The sequence below is a fragment of the Rhinopithecus bieti genome, unplaced genomic scaffold (genome assembly GCF_001698545.2).
Source record: "Rhinopithecus bieti isolate Rb0 unplaced genomic scaffold, ASM169854v2 scaffold_15087, whole genome shotgun sequence".
NCBI classification, from domain to species: domain Eukaryota; kingdom Metazoa; phylum Chordata; class Mammalia; order Primates; family Cercopithecidae; genus Rhinopithecus; species Rhinopithecus bieti.
In genome coordinates, this window is record NW_016808547.1 from 1,477,620 (window position 1) to 1,498,650 (window position 21,031).

Below are 21,031 nucleotides of genomic sequence, written 5' to 3' on the forward strand. Positions count from 1 at the left end.
GCTGTGCCAGCAGCCAATTCCAGAAGCAGAGGCACAGACTCACTTGTCAGGGATGGTCGCCACATAGTTGAAAAGCTGCCATGGTATGCCCTGCAGAATGGAGTTCCTGAAGCTCATGTGGCTCACCATGCGCCCTTGGCTCCCGTCAATCACCACCACCTGGATGCCATCCTCCAAGCTAGGGTACTTCTTCCCATCCACCTGCAGAGTCAGAGCAATCCAGGTGTGAGGCAGGGTGCCAAAGCCCCAAGGTTCTCCTGCCCTGGTGGTTCCCAAGCAGACCCTGAAGGCAGAAGTTGCCTATGCAGCTGTTCAAAGCATAAACTCCATTATCCACTTAACTCCTTATAGCCCTCAGTAGTGGGTCAAATAGTGGCCCTGCAAAAGATACGTCCACCCGGAACCTGTGAAAGTGGACTTAACTGGAAATACAATCTTTGCAGATGGAATTCAGTTAAAGATTTTTTGATGAAACCATCTGGATTTTTAGGGTGGGCCCTAAATTCAAAGATAGGTGCCTTTGCAAAAAAAAAAAAAAAAAAAAAGGCAGGAGGAGAGGTGAGACGCAGACACTCAGGAGAAAAATCCACATAAAGACAGAGATTAATGTGTCTGCAAGCCGAGGAGTGTGCAGGAGTGCCGCCAGCCACCAGAAGCGAGAAGAGGCATGGAACAGGTTCCCCGCCCCTAGTCCCTGAAGGAAATCACTGCTGCCAACACCTTGCTCTTGAACTTCTGGCCTCCTGAACTGTGAGAATAACTTTCTCTTGTTTAATGCAAACCACCCAGTTTGTAGGAATTTGTGACAGCAGTTCCAGGACACACTATCCCCTCTCAATGAGCAAACCCTAATCCTCCAGGGGCCAGAGCCGCTTACTTCAATGTAAGCGAAGTCGTTCCAAAGGTGGAAGAAGTGCTGCTTGGAACTCTCCATCTTCACCTCCAAGAAATGGTCCTTTGTTTTCTGGAAAACACATAGAACCCAATAGAACCCAACTCTTCCTGTATCTCCAGTCACAGGAAATGGTTTGTGGAGCTGAGTGAGGGACCTAATTGGGTCTGGGCCCGACTGGATGGCAAAGGGGTCCAGGCTTGCTGTCAGCCACTCACCAGCTGAGAACCAAGGAGCTTCTTGGGCATCGGCACGTCCACGACAGCCCTCTCGGTGAACTTGGGGTAGGCTGTGGCTGTGCAGTCACTGACGCCTGCATTCTTTGGGATCAGAGCTTTAATCTTTATCCTCTCACAGCCTTTCATGGAGCAGAAAGCAAACTTCTCTCTCTCGTTCTGAGCTTTCAGCTTCAGGAACAACAGCCTGCACACAAGGAGCATTGCTGGGCATTTGCTTGGGCACTCAAACCTCCCCCTTCTCCTCTCACCCACCGAGATATTTACTCTGAGCTGGTCACAGCAGGTTGACCCAGCAGCCTTATAGAATGGAACCATGTCTATCACAGAATTGTATGTAGTTGGAGAAATAAGGAACAAATGCATTGAAGAAAAAGCTAATGAGAATGGCAATTCTATTCTGAGCACGTTTTATGTGCCATGCTGTGCGCACATAGTAAATCAACATATCTCATTTAATCCTCAAACAATCCTGTCCAGTAGGTACTATTATCATCCTGAATTCCTGGATGGGAAAATGGTGGCTCAGAGCAGTGAAGTGACTCACCCAGGACCACACAGCTGGGAAGTGACAACGCCAGCATTTTCCATCCCAGCATGGTGACTGGTGAGGAAATGCTCTTGTCTTCCTAACTCAACTTTTCTCCAAACCATAATTTATTCCAAAAATTATTTTATAATTTATTTAAAATAATTATTATTATTGTAAAGGAAGCTGACCCAGTGTTACAGGAAGTCAGATTATAAGGAAAACACAGTACTCACTTGGGATTCGTTATTGTTCTTTTAGTGCAACAAAGCACTTGCAGGCTGAGTCCTGCATCTGAAACATGGGAAGATAGGATATGGGGTATCTACCACCCATCTTGCTCTAGGGACCAAGCCTTCACTGAGCCCATTCAGACTAGGGAGCTAGCTTTGCACCACAATGCCATCACCCCCAAACCCCTACCACAGAGCTGCTCAGACCAGGGGCACACATTGGACTCACAGAGGGGCCATGGATTGGCTACCCAGTAACCAAGATTCTCACTCTCATGGGACCCAGCAGGTCTTGTCCACCACTGGTTGGTGCTTGAACTAAAAGACCACATGGAGTCGGGGCTGACAACCTTGTTGTGCCCCGTGCCTGCTAAAGAATCGCCAGAGGGAGGCAGTTTGTAGCAAGTAGCTGAAACAAGAGGTCAAGCATGTGTGCGTGTGTGTGTGAACATGGGGAGATGGAGAGACACAAGGCGTAGGCAGGCTATCTCCTCCCTGCTCGCTTTGGTGTTTTCAGCACCTGAGCCCATGAGGCCCAACTGGGTTTTTAGTTCTTAAAGACCCCTTGGTCTTCTCTCTGTAGCACCTCCACTTAATCTGAGCTTCCTTGAGTGGTTTTATGTTTCAAGCCATCCACATCAAGTGATCTCAGAACAAAGTAGAAACTGACTGTTACAGAGGCCTCATGCTCAGGGCTGACAGCAGAGCAGCCATATCTGTGTTCCGTGCCCACATGGTGGAGAAGTTGGGGAGGCAGGTGAGCACCCACTTTGAGCAGCTTAGGAGGAAGGCAGTTCAGTGCTGCCCATGGTCATGTCTCCCTGCAGGCTCCCAACATGGTCCAAACCACTCCTGGGACCAAGGCACAGGAATGGGATTGGTCCTGAGGCTTCTGCACAAAACTTAACAGTATTCAGGTTTCTCTGTTGTCATTATATATCAGATTATCTAAATCGGGAGTGACCTAAAAGACCTTCCAGCCCGTGGTAGGTAGCAGCTGCCTTCCCTAATCCTGACCTACAACTTGGATGTGTGCAAGCTGGCTGAACTGCAAGGCCCTGGGAGGCACAAAAGCAGCATGGGCCTGGGCACCTGCCAGCCCAGTGCTCAAATCCTGGCTATGACCAGGTAATGTTGCAGAGCAGCGCTATTGATGGCCGTGCACCTTAAATAATATACTTGTTTATAATTTAGTAAGAATCATTATAATAATTCACTGAGGTGGTGTTAAGCAAACTTAGCTATCCAGAACACAGCTACAATCACTTAACAGTTTTTTTAACCTGGAAAAAATGACAGCTTATGTATTTCACACTTTGAAACCCCCTCCCTTTCAGCTGACTTATTTTAATTTTACCCCTAATTATAGCAAGCTAATTGTTAAGTATCCTAGCCCATAGTAGATTATTAGAAGGTAGCTGCTAAAGGCAGGTGCTCTGAATAGAAAAAAATAACAAATGTTTAAGGCAGAAAGATTTTTAAAAGCCCAACAGTTTGCAGCTGTTCTCCATAGGAAACAGACCCCCCCCATAACCCAACTCCTGGTCCCTAAGGCATCGCCGAATTGAAACACAACGTAATGATCAACAGGCATAGGGCTAAACTAAGCTACCAACCAAAAAAATGTGTTTAAGGTGACAAGCGGACAAGCCTTAGATTTTTAAGACTTTGATCAAAGAGGTTCAACTTACTTAGTGGAAGTTTCCATTTGAAAATTTCACATCTTTTGAACATTTCAGCTCACGAGCCGAAAAGAAGAAAATCTGCATGGATGGTATCCCAGGGACTTTACCTTATCAACATCTGTTACTTTAATCATAATATTTCCTAGTGGTATGTGGGGCATATCTCATTCCTTCTCCTCTGGTTTTCATATGGGAGGATTTTCCTAAATACTTCTGGCCCCTGGTCCCTCCCCTCATCCACTTCTTCCCATGGGAAGAGAGTGTCTCATTATTGGTTGGTTTTGGGTATTTGGCTCAGCCCGTAGAGCAGGGACACTCTGGTCTGTCTTATATGCTCTGAGGTTTTGGGGCTGGGCCCTATGTGGGGAGCCTGTAATTGCTCAGTGCTACCTGCGACGGAGAAGGTAGGGGACGATATTGGGAAGCTCTATTCTCCAACAGCTTTATCATCAATAAAATGGATCGCTTCCTCTTCACCTGCCAGCTTGTCTGCCCCCAACTGGCTTAGCTCTTGTGTGGGGAGAAAGGTGTTTTCTATTGCCCTCCCATCCCAACATTGTACTTATACTTTTGATTCTAAATTTTAATTTTCCCTTAATCAAATTGATGGAGCCATAAATAAGACAGATCACCTGTTATCAGTTTCCTTATCATTGGCTTCCATGTAAGAATAGAAAACTGGCCATCAAATGATCTTTCACCCTTACTACTCACAGTTTGCTATCGACATCGCTGTGGAGCTGGCTTGGCATTCTTAAGATATTAGACTAAATTTCTTTTTAAGAGAGGGGATCAAAGAACTCCCAGGAACAGATACTCTGTTTTCATTATATCTCTATTGAATAGAACCTAGTGCAGGTTAGTAAAAGGGTGAGGGGCTTTGAAGACAGACAGATCTAGGTTCAAATCCAGCTGGGTCAAATTTATGCTATGATCTCAGAAAGTCTCTTCTGTTTTCCCTGTGCCTTCTTTGCCCATCTCTCTCACTCTCTTTTTTTTTTTTTTTTTTTTTTTTGAGGTAGAGTCTCACTCTGTCACCCAGGCTAGAGTGCAATGATGCAATCTTGGCTCACTGCAACCTCTGCCTCCCAGGTTCAAGCAATTCTCCTGCCTCAGCCTCCTGAGTAGCTGGGATTACAGACACGCACCACCATGCCCAGCTGATTTTTGTATTTTTAGTAAAGATGGGGTTTCACCATGTTGGCCAAGCTGGTCTCGAACTCCTGACCTTGTGATCCGCACACCTCGGCCTCCCAAAGTGTTGGGAGGCGTGAGTCACCACGCCTGGCTGCCCATCTCTTAATCCTCTGCTCCAAGTGGGTTGTTGTGAGGATTTGAGATAATGTACCATGTTTTCTGGATTCTAAGATTTACTGCCTTCACTTTTTTTTTTGAAATATTTAAATTCCCTACAATTCACATGTATATTTAATAGAATGTTTACTTTACTTTTAAAGCTTAACAGCTTTAAAAATGTCATTAATGTATGGGACAGCCAGCCTTAGAATCAAAATGCCTAGAAAGGTGTCTTACATTAATTGGCATTAACTGCATGGCTGTTCTTAGACTTATTGGAAAGGCCAAGGGGACAAGATGAGGTCGAGCCACTTTCCTGCAGCCAGGTGGGCACCTGCTCACCCTGAGTCTTCGTCCCAGTAGTAGTGGCTCCTGCCAGGGTAGCTCTGCTCCACTTTGTCCATCTGCAAGGTCCTCACGAAGACACCTGTCTTGGACGTTTGCTTCAGCAGGCGATTGTGAACATCTGAGAGGATGGAGAAGGTGGTGCCTCTCGGGTAGCAGAGACCCACTCGGATCCAGTCGCCCCTAGGATTGGAAGTAGAGTCAGGTTACAAGCAAGGGTGTCCAGGCCACAGGGCCTTTGGAGCATGCCTTGGAGAAACAGACCAAAAAATCTCCACCAAATGACACCTCCACTTCTGTATGGGAAATTTTGAAAGAACATTTGCTGCCATGGCGACTGAGTTGCAGTGTTCAAGGAGCAAGGGAGAGACAATGGCCGCCTGTGAGCAGAGAGTCTGAATGCTTCACTGGTGTGTCTCCAGGGCCAACCCTGGGGGTGCTCCGTATGGAACTTTGGGAAAAAGACATTCTTTTTGTAGTTAAAGAGCACAGGATCCAAAGGACCCAGGCTCAGCCCCTTCTGGGTCCAGCTTGATTGTAGGGTCCATTTCATCTCTTCGGTCTCATTTCCCACATCTGATCAATGTCCGTCTCACAGAAATACTGTGACAAGTAAATAATGTGCATAGAAAATACTTGAATCTAAATATAGGAAGCCCTATCTAGATGCCCTCATCCTCATCACTTTATCTCGCAGAACCTCATTTCCCTCTCTGTAGGATGGTAACAACAATACCCAGATATTTTTGCCATCTATCGAGCACTCGCTAATGCCAGGTCCTGGGTGCCCACCATACCTCATCTCCCTAGATCCTCATTGCACTCCTGCAAGGTAATACTATCCTCAACTCAAAGATCAAGGAGCTCAGGCTCAAGAGGTTACATGCCCTACCCAAGGTCACCCATGCCGGAGCGGGGACTTGGCCTGTGTCCTTTAATGCTTAACTCCTGGGTGATGTCAAACCCTCTAGGTACTCCTGCAGGGATCAATCACATGGGCTAGCTTGTGGTTCCGTAAGAGGCAAGGCCAGGACTTTGCAACAAGTCATCATTATCAGCTTTGAGCTCAGTCGGAGCAGCTGCCCACAGATCTCACTGGTCCTGGCCGGGCACCCACTCACTTGTTGAAGTTGATGAGCCAGATGGCGAGTTCGGCGGGGGCCGTCTGGTCCCAGTGGATGGTGTAGCCCTTCTGCAGGGTGACAACCGGCTGGTACTGCTGGTAATGGGTGCTCCTGGTGAGCGCCCCCTCCAGGTAGAGAGGGTGGCTGGGAAAGTCATTCTTGATGATCTTCATTCGCAGGTTACTGGTCTTGTAGGCTTGAATGTACATCTTTTAAAACCCAAAAAGGAAACACACAATGAGGCTATTACAAAGGGTTATTCCAAGAGCGTCTGGTTAACATCTGACTACAGACTGCACTTTCAAAGGCACTTTCTCTTTACAGAACCCTTTTTAGAAGGCTTGAATGAAAGAAAGGCCAAATAAGGGGACATCTCTTTCTGCTGGTGGACACAGCCCAGGCCTTACTGTGTAATCCAGCTAATGCTTTCTGTGCATCTTCATAAAAGTGCTCTGTTGAGCTTCCAGTGGAAATTTGAGAAGAGCCTGCATAATAGTCAGATGGCAAATTTTGGACAAAGGGCAGAGATGTGGACGGAGGAGGAAGGGAGTGAGAGAGAGAGATAACTTTTATAATTCTACCATAAAATGCAACTCGCCTATAACTGGCAGTTACTCTGCCTGCATTTGAGAGAGTGCCTGGGTGTGTTGGCCTATTTCTCCCTCCTACTCCTTCTCAGTGTCTGGCCCCTGAGGCCAGTCCTTGTGGTGCCACAACACACTGCATGAATAAATGGTGCCCCATTTCAGAGGAAAAACTGAAAGCAAGACTGTCAGCCATTGAGATCCAGGGACCTGGGAGCCTGGATGCTTTAGCCCAGCATTGGTTTAAAACACTGTGTCGGCCAGGCGCGGTGGCTCATGCCTGTAATCGCAGCACGTTGGGAGGCCGAGGTGGGCGGATCACCTGAGGTTAGGAGTTCGAGACCACCCTGACAGACATGGAGAAACCCTGTCTCTACTAAAAATACAAAATTAGCCGGGCGTGGTGGCACATGCCTGTAATCCCAGCTACTAGGGAGGCTGAGGCAGGAGAGTCTCTTGAACCTGGGAGGCGGAGGTTGTGGTGAGCCAGGATCACGCCATTGCACTCCAGCCTGGGCAACAAGAGTGAAACTCTGTCTCAAAAAACAAAACAAAACAAAAAACAAAAAACAAAACCACTGTGTCCTGTTTTATGGCACATCCCAAATTCATAAAACAATATCCCCGTAACTGTGGCCAAGAGATCACACCAATGTGTGATCACACCAATGTGCAATGATGTTGTGCTTTTGGAAGGAAGTGGTTATCTTCCCCTCTAGTTTTATCGCGTATAAGATGGAAAGAGAAACCAACCCTGCCCATCTTAGGGAGTTGCCCTGAGTATCAGAAGGTAAAGGATACATTAAAGCATTTTGTAAGATGTAAAGTGAAGGGAAAATACTATGGATAACAGTTAACCAGTTGCCAGTTATGATAATCTGGCAAGCTCTAACAATGAGCTTTTCTTCACAGAAGATAAGCAACGTATCAGAAAGAAAGTGTGGGAAGGAAAATCAAGGCTCCGTATGGGACACCTAGACCTTGAGCTGAGGCTGTGTAATGCTGACAGCGTGGATGCCAGGCTTGAGGGTTTGGTCTTCCTTCAATTACTCAGGGCATGACTGTCCTCCATCAGCTCCCTTCTGACTCCACTACCCTCCTTATCTTTCTCAGACCATCACATCAACCACTCACTCCCATTAGCATCTTGGCCCTTCCTCTGCCCACACCTGCAGCAGAAGCCTCCCCCGACTCATTGCACAGCTCTGCCTCTCCCAGGGCTCTTGAGCAGAGCTGAGAAAATCCCACAGCCTGGGAGAGAGATGCCTCTGCAAATGCACCGCCTCCAGTCTCCGCTAGGTTTTCAACACTGCCAGGTGCTCCTTCCACAAGCTTCTTGTCAACATTTTCCACTCTCTACAACAGCTTTTCCAAATCTTTTATCACTCTCTGGAGGTTACTTTCCTCAAGCCCAGTCCCCAAATTCTCAGCACATGACATCACCTTCTACTGCAGAAAGAAACACCTTCAGCTTCCTGCCCTCTGCCCCATTCTTCCTCTGGTCCTTCTTCCTGCTAAATGCTAGCCCTGCCACCTCCTCTGGCAGCTGACCCCCACCAGCTGCACCCTGTGCTCCCTTTGCCCCTTATGGCCCTTTTCCTTCAGCCCAACACTATCTCCTTCTCCTATCACCCCTCCACACCCAAACCACTATTTAGCTCTTTTCTAACACCCCAATTCCTGACACCCACAGTGGTGATAATAATGCCTGCCTTGTAGGATAGTTGTGAAGACAGCGTCTTCATTCATACATGTTTCCTTCACTCTCTGAGATGATCTGGCTCACTGTGAACCTGCCAATTCATTTTCTCAGGCCTCTCTCCCCTTAGTCATTTATTCATTAGTCATTCATCAAAATACTAGAAGTAACAATAATATAATAATAGCTAATTAATATTTTCAGTTCTGCCCCATTCTAGGCACCATCTAGACCTGCCCTGTCCCTCATGTGGCCACTGAGCACTGGACATGTGGCCACTGTGACTCAGGATCTGAATTTTAAACTTTAATTCATTTAAATTTCAAAACAAAAGCAATGTAAATATTTTTTCCTATCCCATTACCCTGATTTGATCATTACATATTATATACATATATCAAAATATCATGCATGCTCCAAGAGAATATACTATGATATAGCAATAAAAATGCAAAAATAAATTTAAAATAACATTAAAAATTCACATTAAACACAACGTTATTGTTTCAGTAGGACTACACTTCCCTTGGTTGAAAATTGAGTGGGCAACAGTAGATTTTGAAGACTTAGATAAAAAACAAGAACTGTTTAATGATTTTCTACACTGATTCATGTTGAATGATAGTATTTTGAATATAATTAAAGTATTATTAAAATTAAATTATGTTTCTTTTTACTTTTTAACATGGCTACCAGAAAATTTAAGATTACATGTATGGCTTGCATTATATTTCTATTGGATAGGGCTGGTGAAACATTTTACATGTATTTTCTGAAGCCACCCCCAAAATCTCGTTAGGAAAGTTCAACTATTTGACAGGTGAGGAAACTGAGGCTCCAAGAGTCCAAGTAATTTGCCCAAGGTCCAATGGTAAGTGTTGGAACCTGACTTGAATCGAAGCATTTGACCCAGGGGGTTCTTTTTTTCTAAGCATTTTGTTTACCAAGTGTTTTGATTTTAACTTTGTAAAAATCCTACTGGGTGAGGGGAAAAAAATTAAAAGAAAGAAAGAAAAAGAAAAAAAAATTCTATATCTCTTTGTGCCCTGAAACAGAGCTAGGCATACAGTAGACACTCACTGAATGCTTGTTGCATGAGTGAATAAGTGAGTGACCGGCCCCCAGAAAGGTGTCCCCACCTGTGCATAGCGCCCACTGCAAATGGCCCCTCTCCAGTCGGGAACATTGATGCAGTCTGGGTGCCGGACCAGCCAGTTGTCATCCTTCGTGAGGTAGGAGCCAGGGTACTCGGACACGGAACCATCGACGTCATGGAACACAGATGTCTTATCCCCATCCATGTCCAGCTGGTTGAACCAGGGCCCAGGCTCTCCGAAGAACACTCTGGAAGTAATCTAAACAGAGCCCAGGAAAGTTAGGCAGGGCTAGAAGGTGAAGGGAAACTGCAGCCGTCATCAGGCCAGGGCGAGGTTTCCGATTTCCATTGACATTACAAGCCAGCCAAAACAAAGATGCTTTCGGGCACTGAGAGAAACCGCAAGGTGACTCCGATGCAACCGGAGTCACAATCAAAGGTTCACCGTGCCTCAACTCCCAGACCTAGCACACACTTTTGGCCTCTGCTCACTGGAGGGTTGGCTGCTGTGGGTGAGCTTGGAGACTGCTCTGACACACAGGCTTCACCAACTGCAGAGATGGAGGAAGGGGACTGAGGACTGTGAGTGTGAATGTGTGTGAGAGGGAGGTGGTGGTGATGTGTGTATGAGAAAGGGCACACACACGTTTACACATACACATACGCATACACGGGGGCATCCATGTGCAAGAGAAAATGTGTGTGTGGCATGTTTCAGGAAGACAGTTTTGCAGCATGGGTCCTCTCAGATTTCCATGACTGACCTTTTACAGGCCCTCAGTCGCCTGAGTAAAGACGTTAAGTCATTTCAGTTTCACATCATTTCCCTCAGCCTGCCAGAAACTGGGCAAACAGGCAAAAGGCAGGAGCAGGGAGGAGAAGGAGGGAAAAGTCTGGGAATCCATAACCTGAAGGAAATGCATAGGAGGCCTGGCCCCGGCTGGTCTCACGGGGCAGCCCTTGCTCCTGATCTCCTAATCCTCAGCTCCTCTTCTGCCTTCTCTGTCTAGGGCAAGGAAGGCTCTGTTTATAGTCTGCTCTCGGGGAGAGATTAAACAGAACATCATCAGTTAAGACTTCCCTTGGAAACTGTGGGGCTTGTTAGATTCTTTGTGCCAACTCAGGTGGCCTGGTCGTAAGACTCAGTTTGTCAAAGTCAAGACCCTTGGAGGAACAGCCTAGGAACCTTGATCCACACGTCGGGGTCCTCTGGAGGCTGGCCTGAGTTTTGAGCAGGGAGAGAGCAAGTGGGCATTTACCCAGACCTGACCTGTGGGGCAACCTACGCTTGTACTTTTCCAGTTTGGATGAAGAGCAAACTGGGACATGGCCCAGCCTAGTTGGAGGAGGCTTTTCAACCCCTGCGGTGGTGGCAATAGCTCAAACTCTGGGCCCCAGGAGACTTGTGAATCACCATCCAAAGTCTGGGTTTGCCGGGAGTCTGCCGTGGGGCCTCACTCACCGGAACGTCCTCAAAGGCAATGCCGGTCACGTTGTTATGGGGGCAGCTCTGCCAGGCATTATTCAGGCGGAAGGCCAGGGCGCTGGTGTGCCGGCCCTCCAGGGCCACAAACTTTCGGAAAGTGCAGTTTTGGATGTTGATGGGGCCATCATAGAACTGAATTCCTCTAATCGGAAAATTCCTATGGAGTTAAGGAAGATGTCAGTCTAAATGTCCATTCCTATGGAGTTAAGGAAGTAAGATGTCAGTCTAAACGCCATGTTGTTTGCCCCTTCTGAGGTGGATGGTAGCAGAGACTTCCTGGGTAAAACCATTCCTGATCCCCACCTCTAGCAACTCCCCCTGCCCCAGATCATTACTGATTCATTAATTAATTATTAATTCATTAATTAATTTAAAGCATGTATAGACACACTAATTGTCAATGAATGACTGTCGGATGAATGGATGGATGGATGAATGGATGGATGAGTGAATGAATATCCATCTAGTTGCTGATTTGGAGTTTGGAGAATGGTCCTGTATTTCAACATTTCCCCCAATGTTTCCATTATATAAAGAGTCATTGGGTAAATACTGTAAATACCGCTGGAGTCTGCCAATAATATGTTTCTTGGGAAGGTAGAGCTGTTAGTCATTATCGCCTTAGTTTTAGTTGCTATAACAATTTAATCAGATTAAGACCCACATGAGTTTCTCCTCTGTGAGTAAGCCTTTCACATTGGCAGTGTGCTGGGTTTGGGAAACAGAGGGGAAAAGAACACAGAATGGAAGGTGATAAACATGTGATAAAAGCAATTGTAAGGCAACATTTTCAGCACCCCTAGAAGAAAGGGAGGTCCCACTGAAAAGCGTGACTATGGACTGACAGAGAACCCCAAGAAGGCCCTGAGACCCAGAAGGAGGTAGGAAGCGGCAACAGGCTTGGACGTGGAGGTAGGAGAGACTGGACAAGAACTGGTGACTTGAAGATTTTGCCTTGGTCTAGCATGGAGTAGGTTGCTCAGACACACTTCTCCCGTTGCCTCAGACTCCTGAGCTGAGCACAGGAAACAAGGGTCTGTGAGGTTGGCTGGGCTTCCTGGTGGCCCTTCTTGGGCCTGGCCCCAGTCTAGGCTTGCTCCTTCTCCAAACCCAACATGTACGCTTATGCTGGTGTCTCTATATCTGGGTCAAGCCCATTCTCTTCCACAGCAAATATAAAGAAGAAAATTTAGAAAGATGGAAAAAGAAGCAGAAAAAATATCTGCCCACAGGGAGAGACCATACTCCAGTTGTCCCTGATCTTCAACCCTGGGCTCCCTTCCTTTCCAATATGGTTCCTTGAGGAAGACCCTAGCCACAGCAGTCATGGTAACATGCCTTCAGCAGGAACCGAAGACTCCTTGCATTTCTATATTTTTATGTTTATAATTGATTAACATCATGACCTAGAATCCTGATTCTCATGGGGTAGCTCCATGCATTTTTTCATTTCACATATTTTAGAGACAGCCCATTTTTACTAGCTCTATACTTAGGTTTTACACTTCAGCCTGACCCAGCTCTATACAAGATGGATCAACCATGATGAGGACTGCAAGGTCTTCGGTTCCTACTTGCAGATGCAATTTGAGGAACATGCCTCAGTCTGATAGGTTTCCATAAACAGGATCACCTTTGGAAGTCATCAGAACATTCTGGCCCTGGGAGGCTGCTAACTCTTGGCAAAGAAACCCTGAACATGCAGATTCAGGGTCACTCATACAAATGCTGAAAGGGACTGCTCCGTCACTCAGGTTAGATAGAAGGAAGGGCTTCTCCCACCTCGTGCTGAAGGAGATCATGATTTTGCCTTTGCAAAGTCTTTTCCATGTCCACTTGGGTTGGAAGTTTTAGGTCAATGTGTATTTTGTGTCCTGGCTCTAGTAGTAAAAATTATATCTTCCTAGAGAGAGTAGAAAGCTCAGAAAGACAAGAAGGGCTGATCTTATCATCAGGAGCACAGGGACCACCATGCTGCTCACAGGCTCTGAACCTTGCTCTCTGGCTTAAATTCACACCTGAGCAGAAACACCAGCAGAAGAAGGGAGATTTCCTCACCACCGACCCAGCCTGTGGCTTTCCAAGGAATTGACTGAGTTCATTATCCCTATTTGCTCATCAGCCTTCCAAGTCACTCACTCACTCTCCACCCACCTGCTTATTGTCTGACCTTCATTTGAACTCCCCCAGCTGCAGAGCCCAGGACTCCTCAGGACAGTCCTGCTATTCTGTTGTTGAGCATTTTTGATGTAAAAAGATCCATCCTTCTTGCACTAGACTAACCCTAAGGACCATTGTAGAATGAGTCTCATCCCCTATGTGCACAGCAGCTCTGAGAAGATGCAACAATATCCCCCATGTTGTCCCCAAAGTGATGATCCTGTCTCCTGTTTGAAGACCCCAACCTGCATGTGACATGGCTTCAGCTTTTGTCACCCTCCTGGTTATTCTCCTTTAAGTGTGCTTTGGCCAGACTCTATCGCTCTCCCATCCTCAGGAGTGGATGCAACACTCCAAGTGAGTGTGCTGTCAGAGAAAAGGACTCATGATCCCTGATCCCAGACATTAAATTCCCATTAACGTAGTCCAGGAACACATTACGCATTTTGATGGCCACATTACCCTGTTGACTCATATTCCACACTATTTTTTGACTTCTCTCTCCCCATTCCAGATTTCATCCCTTAATTGTTAGTCTCAGTCAGCTCAATGATTCCTCTGGCTGGTAGAGGACAGAAGAATTCAGAGTCAACAGGTAGAAACTACCCATTAAGTTTTTCCCTTCCAACACAGCCACTTAGGTTAAGCCACTCAGAACAAGGAGCTACATGGTTGCAAACCTACTGGCCTATAGGGAGGGTCCTTCCACTATGGTCCAAGCCACCGGGGCCCCAGATCCTATTGTCCATCATTTCTGTCCCCACGTTGCCGCTCTCGCCAACAAACAAGCTGTTCTTTATCTCTTGCTTGGAGCCGTCGTCATATGGGAAAGTTCCACCACTGTAGAGAGAAGATGTTTAAGGTGAGATGTTCAGAGACAAGATCCCACAGAGGTCCAAATACAATGACAGTTGCCCTTACCTGGCCAGAGTTAGGCCGATGCCATTGTCAGCAAACCTGTGGACAAGAGCAGATAGATAGTCAGAGCATGTCCTAGCTTCACATTCAGTGGAGTCGTGGAGAGAAGGACACTTCCCTGCCCTTGGAGTCAAACTGAATACCGTGCAGAGGAAGGAGTCTCTATGTAAGCAGACATGTGCTCTGGGAGTTGTGGCTCTCCTGTTCTACACAGGAAGGGGATGTTCTGGGTCCCCTCCCACTCCAACTCTGACTCTAGAGAGAAAACGGTGACCTCTGTGGCTCTCCATGTTCAACGGCATTGACAGCATGCAGACTGGGGTCCATGAGCCTCCCTCTCCAGCCCTATCCTCTGTGATTCCAGGGCTTAGTTTGAGGTTGGATCAGGAGAACTTGAAGGGCCTTCCGCTGTCAGGACCAGCACCAGGGAAAGGTGGAGTATGTGAATGCACTTCTATTTTTTTTCTTTTACCATCTTCACTGCTGTTTCAGCCATAGAGAGAGGCAACAATAGCTACTTTTCAAGTTTCCGGGAAGTCAGGCAGATGCGGGCCCTGAGAAGGGCAGGAAGTCATTTTGCAATTGTGCTGGAACCATCTCGTTAGCTCCTTTTCACCTCTGCCCTTTTTAGGGGTCAGATGAGCATGCTCCTGGGGGGTGTCTGATTGCGAGGGCCAAGGGACTACACAGAATCCAGAGCTGAGCCTTGGGTCCGTGCTACCACAGACTCTAGGGCCAAATACAGTGGCCGCCTTCACTTCCTGTGTCCCAGGGGTAGATTTAACTGGTCTCCATGCCTCTGCTCCTTCCACCTGTCCTGTCCACCCTACCAGACTCATCTCAAAGTGCCATTCTCACCAACCTTTCTGCTCCCTAAAATTTCCATGGCTTTATATCCTTCATAGATCCAAGCTCAAGGGCCTGGTGAATCCACATCAGCTGCACCAGGCTGGTCCCAGTGGCCCGCATGCTCTCTAATTCCCAATGTACTTTTTCATACTCTGCTCACCCTCTTTCAGACACACGGACCTTTTTCTTTTTCTGAAGCACATTTAGTTCAAATGAATCATTCCAGTCCCATCATTAGGGCACTGTCTACTCCATTTATTTTCCAAAACTTCCTGAGTCTTGTCTCCCAGACCCCTCCATGGCTTTTCGTCATTGCTTCTGTCCCCCAGTGCTCGGCTCCTGGTCCCCTCATTCTTCCAATCCTTGTAGGGATCCCTATCTTCTGTTAGCCCCTATTGCACCAACCTTGTCCACGCATAGGACCACAGCCTTGGTGCCAGCCAGATCCTAGGCTACCTTGGAATGAGTCTGGTGGGGGATTAAAAGACACACCCACTTTGGCAGGAGGGGTCTTCGCAATTTTTCTTACTGCCCTAAATCTGGCATTCACCGTCTCTTTAAGGACCTAAACTCTGAAATGCCCACAACCAGAACCAAGAGATTTACCGAACTTTGGATATTACGAAGAATTTTGGCATTGACACCATCTAGTTTCTCTTCAACCCAAGGCTTCCACCCACCTTCTGCATAGTGCCCCTCCCAAGGATGCTCTAGGGTCTGCTCTAGGGATAAGGAGCCTGGCAGCTTATCGCATAGACTGGTGTCTCATATGGTAGGAACGGTTTTCCTTCTCCAGAGCTGAAACCTGCTCCTTGCCTATCACTTTTGCCTTCTAGAGCCAATCAGAACAACCCTGTCCCCTTCCCCTAAATGCCCTTCAGAAACCCAGAATCAGCTCTCTTCTTTCCCCTCCCTTCTTCTTAAAACCAATGACTTCTTTTGTCCTGTGCAAAATGAAGTCCCCTCGGCCTGGCAAAGTGACTCACACCTGTAATCCCAGCACTTTGGGAGGCCGAGGTGGGCGAATCACAAGGTCAGGAGTTTGAGACCAGCCTGACCAATGTGGTGAAACCCCATCTCTACTAAAAATACAAAAATTAGCTGGGCGTGGTGTCGCATGCCTGTAATCCCAGCAACTCAGGAGGCTGAAGCAAGAGAATTGCTTGAACCCAGGAAGCAGAGGTTGCAGTGAGCTGAGATTGCACCATTGCACTCCAGCCTGGGTGACAGAGTGAGACTCCATCTCAAAGAAAAAAAAAAAAAAAAGGAAGGCTCCCTCAGTCTCTCTGCGTCTGTTTTTAGGTTTTGTTTTTTTGACTTTTTTTAAAAAAAAAATTTATTGTTTATTTTTGGCCACTGCCTGCTGCCATTCTATGCCCCTGCCTGGCTGGGAGACCCGAAAGCCTTTGCACCTCCCCTTCTCTGTCTCTCATGCATCTTCCTGGGGTTCCATTGTTAAGTCAGTTTCTCCCCAGATCTCTGCATATCTGAGCAGCCTTTCTCTCCCTCCCTCTCTCTCTTCTCTCTCTGTCAATGCTGTGTCTCTGTTTTTCTGCTCACATACTTTTCAATTTCTCTTGCTCCCTTTCACCTTTATTTCTCCTTTACTTGGTCATAAAAAATAGAGAAATATGTTTATTTCCTAATAGGGTTTCTGATTTCCCGTTTTTAACACAAGAGGCAGACAAGGATACATTTCACAATACTCCCTGGAAACAAATCCCAGTTCTGCTGACTGTGCCTTCTGGTCCTTGGCATGTGCCAGTCACTTATATAGGGACTTCATATGACAGCTCAGCGTTCCCTGCCTTTTTCATTTGGGTCTTGGAGTCCAGTGAACTGTAGCTCCAAGTTCCAGTTCAAACACTAGCTAACTGCATGACCTTGGGAAATTCACTAACTGAAACTCAGTTTATCATCTCTAAAATGGAGATTGTAATTTATATGTTTGAGAAACATGGTAAGAAAGAAATGCAACCAAGGCTTCCACACAGTAAGTGCCCAGAATATTCTGGCTTCTTTCTTCTTCCCTCCCTTAGCTGATGGGCCGTGTGACCTTGAGAGAGCCAAGACCAATGATTATTTGGAAGCAAATCATAACCCGCAGCACCTGGCGCTGTGGGCTGAAGCCAATATGCTGCTTTTAGGTTTTGCTTTTTCTGATTTTTTCTTTGTTGCTGCTGCTTTTTGGCCACTGCCTGCTACCATTCTATGCCCCTGCCTGGCTGGGGGACCAGAAGGCCAAACGTCAGTGTGTCTGGCTTCCCCTCTCTGCTTTGCTCTCCTCCCTCTGTGGGGTGCTGGGGGAAGATGCGCCATGCCCCCTTTGTGCCAAAGCCACACGCCGCTCTGACTCACCGGCAGCTGTCCAGCCACACATCCCCACCGCGCAGCCAGGCCCCGTGGTCCTGGTTCTTGTAGGCAGTGAAGTGCCTGATGATGGCTGGCTCCCGAGGCTTCAGCGGGTCAGCATCCTGGTGAGGGCTGTATCTGCAGCACACCATGGGGAGGGCACAGGTGGTGGTTTTGGGGGCACGCCTCTGCTTCTGGGCTCTGTAAGCCTCTCTCTACTCACAGTGCCCAGGAAGGCACTGACTAAACAGAAATCCATTTGCATTTCCTGGGCTCTGGAATGAACTTTCTGAGTTCATCACAGAAGCAAGAGGTCACTCCTCCATCAGCTCATGCAGGCTCCTCACATACTGAAGAACCTGCCCCCAAGTGGGTCAAAGCACAGAGGAAAGTTCAGACAGCCATTCCCACAAGGGCATGCGACACAGTCCTCGTGGCCCAGGAGAAGAGTCTGGAGATACCCAGCTCTCCCACTAACTGGCAGGTCACCTTGAACTAGTGCCTTTTCTGAGCACTTCTTAGCTACAAAACGTAGTGCACTATCATGTTACCATATTACCCACTTTTGATGGAGACCAAGCAACTTTTCTCTTTAAAGGAGACTGGTTTTGCTAATTACCTTGAGGTTTTTAAAGCACCTTTTAAAAGTTGCCCCTGGCTTTCAGCTGAACAGTAGGTTTATTTATAGGCATGACCTGCATGTTCTTTCCCATTAAATTGATGGTAAAATTCTTCCATTCTATTCTCTTTATCTTTTCATCCTGGCCCAACCTACTGTGGCCCTGCTCATTTCTGCTGACTTACCAGCTATTCACTTTGCTGAGGGATCTAGAAACCTCTGGGAATTTCTATCTTCCTTTGGCTACTGGAGCTGGAATCCTAATTCAGACTTTACTCTGCTCAGATTTTCACCATTGTACCCCCAGCAAATAACTCAATGCCCAGCACAAAGCAAGGGCTCAACAGATGCTCAGGGAATGAATGAGTGATTGAAGGAGAGGGAGGCAGGAACTGGAGTGCAAGGTCACCATGGACTGTGTCTTCCCAATGGCTGATTACCTGGCAGAGATGATCGAGAGGAAGGGCCGCTTGTCCTTGGCAGAGGCCTCAGTGGTTTTGACTCCGTTGTCTATGATCATGCCAGCCTGCAGGGAAGAGATATTCAGGGACACATTAACTTCTACTGTGGGCTAAAGGCATCTTCTCACACTCAGCCTCACTGCGTACTTCTGAATGCTCCGGGAAAACTGGCTCTGTTCTCAGGCTGCATCAACAGAAGTAGAGGATCTACAGTAAGGTAGGTGAAGATGCTGCCTTATTCTGCATTGCTAAGACCAAATCTGGAATATTTGACCTCTTTGAGGAGCATATGTGGAAAGTGAGGTCTAGAGAGATTATGTATCTTGTCCAAGGCCAAATGGCAAAGTCCATGTGCAGAACCCATACTGCTTTGGACAGCCCAGGCCCCAAGTCAAGAACAACAGGTGTACACTCGTAGGAAATTTATCTGCTGTGATTTAAAGCAAATGCTGAACCTAAGTCCCATCTTTACCTTGGACAGGGGACAGTGACCTTCCCACAGTCTCATTTTAGCTCCTGTCTGTCTTGAAGAGAGAATCTGGCTTTCTTGTTTGACTCCAAATATGTCCACTTTGTTAGCCATGGGGTAGGGAGAAATCAAGGCAGCTAAGTGATGCTGCCCAGGGAGGCCACCATTCAGTCTTCATTCCTTTCTGGATTCTCTTGGCCTCTTGTGAATGCTCAAACTCAGATTTCTCTTCTTTAGATAACTGGAGGGCACTATGGCCATGTCATTCTCCCTCTGGCTTATAATTCAGCAGCAGTGATGTGAGTCAGATGATGTGGGGTTGACTTGCAGCTCTACTCCCACTAACTGACTGGGCAAGTCCCTTCACCTCCTTATCCTCAGTGATATCATCTGCAAAATGTGCTAGTAACACCTATGTCACAGGATGGTTATGAGGACCCAATAAGAGACCCCAGGTGAAGCCTCCTGGAACAGGTCCCTCTCACTGTGGATGTGGAGTCAAGGCTTACTGGGCATGAACACCAAGGGCGGGACCTCCTCCTTAGCTTAGACAATTGAATCATCCAGCTGGAGGCTCCTCTTCACTCCTTCTTTCCCTGCCTCAGAGAATGAGACTTGCCACCTTCCTCAAGACCCACCCCCGCCCCACCCATAAGCCCTTGCATGCCTGCTTGTTAGAAACCATTCACCTGCATGCACTCCTCCCCTTTCCAGCCTCTCCACACCTGCTAGGTTCTATGTGGCCCACCTCTCTGCTCATGAAGCCTTCCCAAGGGGTGGGAGTGGGGGGTTTCTTGACAAGCAGCCAACACATTCTCTCCACTGTTCCCCCTCCACCAACAGCAGCATGCCCCCTGCACCTGCCTTTGTATGGAGACAGCTCTCTGAGGGCCATGTCAGCCTCTCAAATGCCCTCTCTGATACCCTGCACTAATTCTCCTCTGTCAAGGTGAGACTGTTGTCCTCCACACCTCTGCTCACTGCCCGATGACACTACCCTCTTTCCTAGTTCCTGGGATATGACACTCCCTGGGGACTCTTCTTCTCTTTCTGCTGTTCCACTCTGCAACTGCTCACCCCTTGCCCCACCCTGCAATTGCTTGCCCCTTGCCCCGTCCCATCTCCTAGGTGTAAGCACAGATCTATTCTGAGACTGTATCTCTTCATTTTGGTCTTCTCTCTGGTTGGGCTTTTACAAATCTTTTTACTTTTTGACTCTGAATGTATCTGTTTCCCTTGAGGAACATCAATTTTTCTTCATTGGTATCATTAGGGATTGGGCCAGAACACCAGCCTAGGCATTTGGGAGTCTGCCTGTGCACTGCCCTGGCATCCTTGAGACCACCTCTGCCCCCACAAACAGCGTCTCTGGTCTCAGCCATGCTCCAAGCTCCATTCCTATGCCCCACGACTCTGGTCTTGACTGCTGTCCTTACTGGGAGGTCCTTGACAGACTTGAGATCCCAGTCATCTTGGTATGCCCTCTGCCCCCCAGTGCCTAGCTTGGTGCTGGACACAAAAGCAGGTGCTTAGGACATATTGATGAGCAAATGAAGATGACTGAGGACTTTGTGTCCCACCTGCCCGCTTAGCTCTGTACAGATGCAGCAACCCATTCATTTCCCAAGAAACAAGACAAGAGCGAACAGCAAAGAGGATGCCAATGCTGCCTCCACCTTCCTTCAGAGCCACGTCTTGATTTCCTTCAGCTTACGGATCAGGCCTAACTTTTCATGGTTGAGACTACACCCAGACCCACCAAGTGAACTGCAAACCAAATTCAGGTGCCCAGCTCAGGGGCCACCAAGAGAAGCTCTCCCCTCGTCAGCATGAGTGAAGGTACAACTTGTTCCTTTTGGCTCTGGCCATATGCTAAGTCCATGCCCGTGCAGGAACCACCACAGGAAATTTGTGTGAAGAATGTGGCCAATGGCCTGGGAGGCCTCACAAGGCTGCTCCATTTTCTTTGAGACCAGCGTTAAGCATGCAGTTGTTCCC

The 21,031-nt window shown here is 47.5% G+C and overlaps 1 protein-coding gene across 2 annotated transcripts in view; it reads right to left on the reverse strand.

The window, feature by feature from the left end:
* CEMIP (cell migration inducing hyaluronidase 1) overlaps positions 1–21,031 on the reverse strand; it is a 172,571-nt gene that overhangs the window by 8,641 nt on the left and 142,899 nt on the right. For both annotated transcript variants that reach the window (XM_017886830.1, XM_017886831.1), the window contains 11 exons: positions 18,544–18,629; positions 17,491–17,622; positions 14,287–14,322; positions 14,050–14,205; positions 11,182–11,362; positions 9,763–9,978; positions 6,338–6,549; positions 5,214–5,399; positions 1,111–1,315; positions 878–964; positions 44–201 (listed from right to left, as the gene is read on the reverse strand). In XM_017886830.1, the coding sequence (XP_017742319.1) occupies positions 44–201; positions 878–964; positions 1,111–1,315; positions 5,214–5,399; positions 6,338–6,549; positions 9,763–9,978; positions 11,182–11,362; positions 14,050–14,205; positions 14,287–14,322; positions 17,491–17,622; positions 18,544–18,629 (1,655 nt within the window). The remainder of the gene's footprint in view (positions 1–43; positions 202–877; positions 965–1,110; positions 1,316–5,213; positions 5,400–6,337; positions 6,550–9,762; positions 9,979–11,181; positions 11,363–14,049; positions 14,206–14,286; positions 14,323–17,490; positions 17,623–18,543; positions 18,630–21,031) is intronic.